Source organism: Trichechus manatus, unplaced genomic scaffold (assembly GCF_000243295.1).
Source record: "Trichechus manatus latirostris isolate Lorelei unplaced genomic scaffold, TriManLat1.0 scaffold00072, whole genome shotgun sequence".
Lineage (NCBI taxonomy): Eukaryota > Metazoa > Chordata > Mammalia > Sirenia > Trichechidae > Trichechus > Trichechus manatus.
In genome coordinates this window covers 1,120,968-1,124,482 of record NW_004444008.1, presented here as the reverse complement: position 1 = coordinate 1,124,482, position 3,515 = coordinate 1,120,968, and the positions used below count along the sequence as shown (strand labels likewise).

Here is a 3,515-nt window from a genome sequence, read left to right as displayed (position 1 = left end):
GAGGATTCCTCACACTGAGGGCTGACGTCCTCACACTGGAGTCCTCACGCTGAGGGCTGATGTCCTCACACTGACGAACCCTCACACTGCAGGCCGACATCCTCACACTGAAGGCTGACGTCCTCACACTGTGGAGTCCTCACACTGAGGGCTGATGTCGTCACACTGTGGAGTCCTCACACTGTGGAATCGTCATACTGAGGGCTGTGTGATTGCCCCCTCATCACGTCCCTGTGCTTTCTGTAGCTGCAAGTTGGGTCTGAGGGCCTGGTTTGACCCAGGCTCAGTACACTGTGCACCTAGTCCTTCCTGGGCCACCTCTGCCTTTTCATATCCTGTGCAGGAGGAGTGCAGCGCCCAGTCACCAGCTTTTCTAGCCTGAGCCTCTGCTGCTCAGTTTCATAGAGTCGCCTGAGGGCAGGATAGGGCGAGTGTGCAGGACTCCGCCTGCCTTTCACCGGATGGCTTTATACCCCTGGATGATCCTTGCTGGGGTCATTTATTTTATTCGGTGTTGCACAATGACAATTTCCACATTCTGTCATTTTTACATTTATTGGCTGGCTGCCTTCTGTGAAGAAGGACTTATTCTTGGCGACTAGAGCTGTTTGGTTAACCTGAAGTCATTTGTTCAGGAGGGGCAGTCTAGGTGCTCAGCTCTTTAACTTGAATTGTCAGTTTTCAGAGCAAGAATTGGTGGAGTAGCTACTTGCAATGGTGATGAAAGAGTTTTCTGTTGCTTTTCTCCTTTTGTTGTGGTGGTTTTGGATGTCTCTCTTTTGAGCCTGGTGAGCTCATGGATTTGTATGTGTCCAGTGTTTCCACCAGTTCGGTCCGTATGTTTTAGGATGCTCATGCTATCCTCCGTGGCCTGTGGGACCCTCTTCACAGTGGCTCCTGTGTCATTCTGACAGGATCCCATTAGACTTGGGCAGCTTTCTTGTTCTCTGGTTGTAGAGGATGTCCACTCCTGGAATCTGACATTTCTCCAGGAATCTCAGGTTCCTTCAGGAAGCCCTGGTTCCTTTGAGTTGGTGGTGGTACTAGGGGGCTCCTTGTTTTGGTGTTTAGATTTTCATTGAGTTTTTTCTCCCTTTCAGCCTTTTGCCCTTACCACATTGGCCATTTCTCCCTAGTTGGTTTGGGATTCGAAGAACATGTAAGTATAATACTTTCATAAACTCACTTTCATTAATTACTTCCCGATTTGATATGTGCTCAGTAATAATGTTCTAAACAGTTATCTTACTCGTCTATCTGCCCCATGCAAATGGAATGGTTACACATCATGGTCTTGTTCTTTTCTTTCAAACTACCAGTGGCACAAGGGTTAGCAGGTCATGTTGTGTTCTGAGCCGTTTATGATGCACCGCCTTCCTTCCTGTTGGGCGGCCAGAGGCAGCCTGTGGTGGGACAGTCTCCCTGCGAAGCTGCCCTCCAACTCATGAGCTGGGGTGTCCCTTCCTTTCCCCCTGTCCTCTGGCCCCAGGCACCCCACAGTGAATTTAGAAACATAACAACATGTCGGTCAATGAAGAAAAAGTGGTAGACTCTCTTGGAATGGCAGGCTATAGTGTTTTTTAAGCATCTACTTTAATTTTGACGTTTTATCGGTATCTTAGTCATCTAGTGTTGCTCTAACAGGAATACCACAAGTGGATGGATTTAGCAAAGAGAAGTTTATTCTCTCACAGTCCAGTAGGCTACAAGTCCAAATTCAGGGCATCAGCTCCAGGGGAACGCTTTCTCCATTAGCTCTGGAGGAAGGTCTGTGTCATCAATCTTCCCTTGGTCTGGGAGCTTCTCTGCAGAGGAACCTCAGGTCCAAAGGACGCGCTCTGCTCCTGGCACTGGTTTCTTGGTGGTACGAGGTTCCCATGCATCTCTGCTCACTTCTCTCTTTTATATCTCAAAAGAGATTGGATTAAGACACTATCTAATCTTGTGAACCTCATCAGCATAACCTCATCACAGTAATAGAATTTACAGCACATAAGGAGATCACATATAACCTCATCATAGTGATAGAGTTTACAACACATAAGGAAATCACATCAGTTACACAATCATACAATACTGGGAATCATGACCTAGCCAAGTTGCTACACACAGTTTTTGGGGGACACAATTCAGTCTATGACAATTGGTATTTTTCAGAGACAGATACATGTTTGGATGAACTACCACCATCACCTTTTTGGGGCCCTAGAAAGATCTGGTCTTTTAAGGAAGAGATGACATATCAGAAAGCTTCAGTTCACTTCATGTACATGAACCTCAAGAGTGCTTGAATGTCAGAATCTGATGCTTTGAAAAGACCAAGAGCTGTCCGTGTTCAGCCTTTAACATAGCATTCCGAGTTGTCACTATTAGAAGGCAGGAACTCAAAAGGTTGAGACCCGTGTTTTGATAAATTTTGACCTTCCAAACCATTGCCACATGCTGTCTGACTCTCAGGAACCAGAAAGATCCTATGGGCGCCTTTGTCACTGTGTACACGCTCACTCCCCATGGCTGGGCACGGACCATGGAGAGTGCAGACCACGGTATTACAGCTCTGTCCTTACCTTGTCAAGCTTAGCTCGCTCGACTTTGATTTTGTCTCCTGGGCGATGTTCTCCAGCTCCTCCTTGTCGTTAGTAACATGTAGGGGGTGGGGGGTGGGGGGGAGTGTTGGCCGCAGAACAGCCTCTGGGCGCTGTTCTCCAGCTCCCCCTTGTCATTAGTAACATGTAGCGGGTGGGGGGGGGAGTGTTGGCCGCAGAACAGCCTCTGGGCGATGTTCTCCAGCTCCCCCTTGTCGTTAGTAACATGTAGCGGGTGGGGGGGGAGGAGTGTTGGCCGCAGAACAGCCTCTGGGATGTTAGGATGGTTGTTCCTTCCCAGTAGCCTCCGTGGCTCCTCCCACTCATCTGAAATTGTTTAATACATTGGTGAAACTGGGTGAAGGCCATGTGGTGAAGTTAAATTTTACTTGTTTTTCTTGTTTCAGGTCCAAGCATCTCATTTTGAAGGCCTGATCACAACCATAGTTGGGTACATACTCTTAGCAATAACACTGATCATTTGTCACGTATCCTTTAATGAGCCAACTTGGTGTTCAGTGATATTCACGCCGAGACGTGGTGTTCTCTCACTTGTCCTCTTAGTAAAAGCTGTAGGTATTTGTAGTGAGAGTGAGGATGGACAGACTGTGAAGTTAATTCTGTCTGTCAAAGCACACGAAGTGACTGCCTCAGTAGTCACGTGTTCCATGGACCTGTGAGTGTGCAGCTTTTCCTTGACCAGGTGATGTAGGGCTTGGCAACGCTTGTTAAATTCCACCGGTCTCGTCGCTTACTGGGAGTCTGCTACATTGTTGTTAAGGTAACTCTTGTTCTGAGTTAACACTAGCAACCCCCTCTCCCACACTAGGGTGGCTATACTGATGGCATTTACTCTCCCACCAGGTCTCACTGTTGGTGGTGGTGGAGATCGGCGTGTTCCCGCTCATCTGTGGCTGGTGGCTAGACATC

The 3,515-nt window shown here is 47.9% G+C and overlaps 1 protein-coding gene across 1 annotated transcript in view; it reads left to right on the top strand.

Annotated features, from left to right (window-relative positions):
- The window catches only part of MARCHF6 (membrane associated ring-CH-type finger 6), an 80,635-nt gene that overhangs the window by 47,869 nt on the left and 29,251 nt on the right, over nt 1-3,515 (top strand). Inside the window, exons 11-14 of the mRNA XM_023734821.1 lie at nt 1,101-1,159; nt 2,993-3,073; nt 3,298-3,366; nt 3,450-3,515. The exon at nt 3,450-3,515 is cut by the window's right edge and continues 7 nt beyond it. Of these exons, the coding sequence (XP_023590589.1) occupies nt 1,101-1,159; nt 2,993-3,073; nt 3,298-3,366; nt 3,450-3,515 (275 nt within the window). The remainder of the gene's footprint in view (nt 1-1,100; nt 1,160-2,992; nt 3,074-3,297; nt 3,367-3,449) is intronic.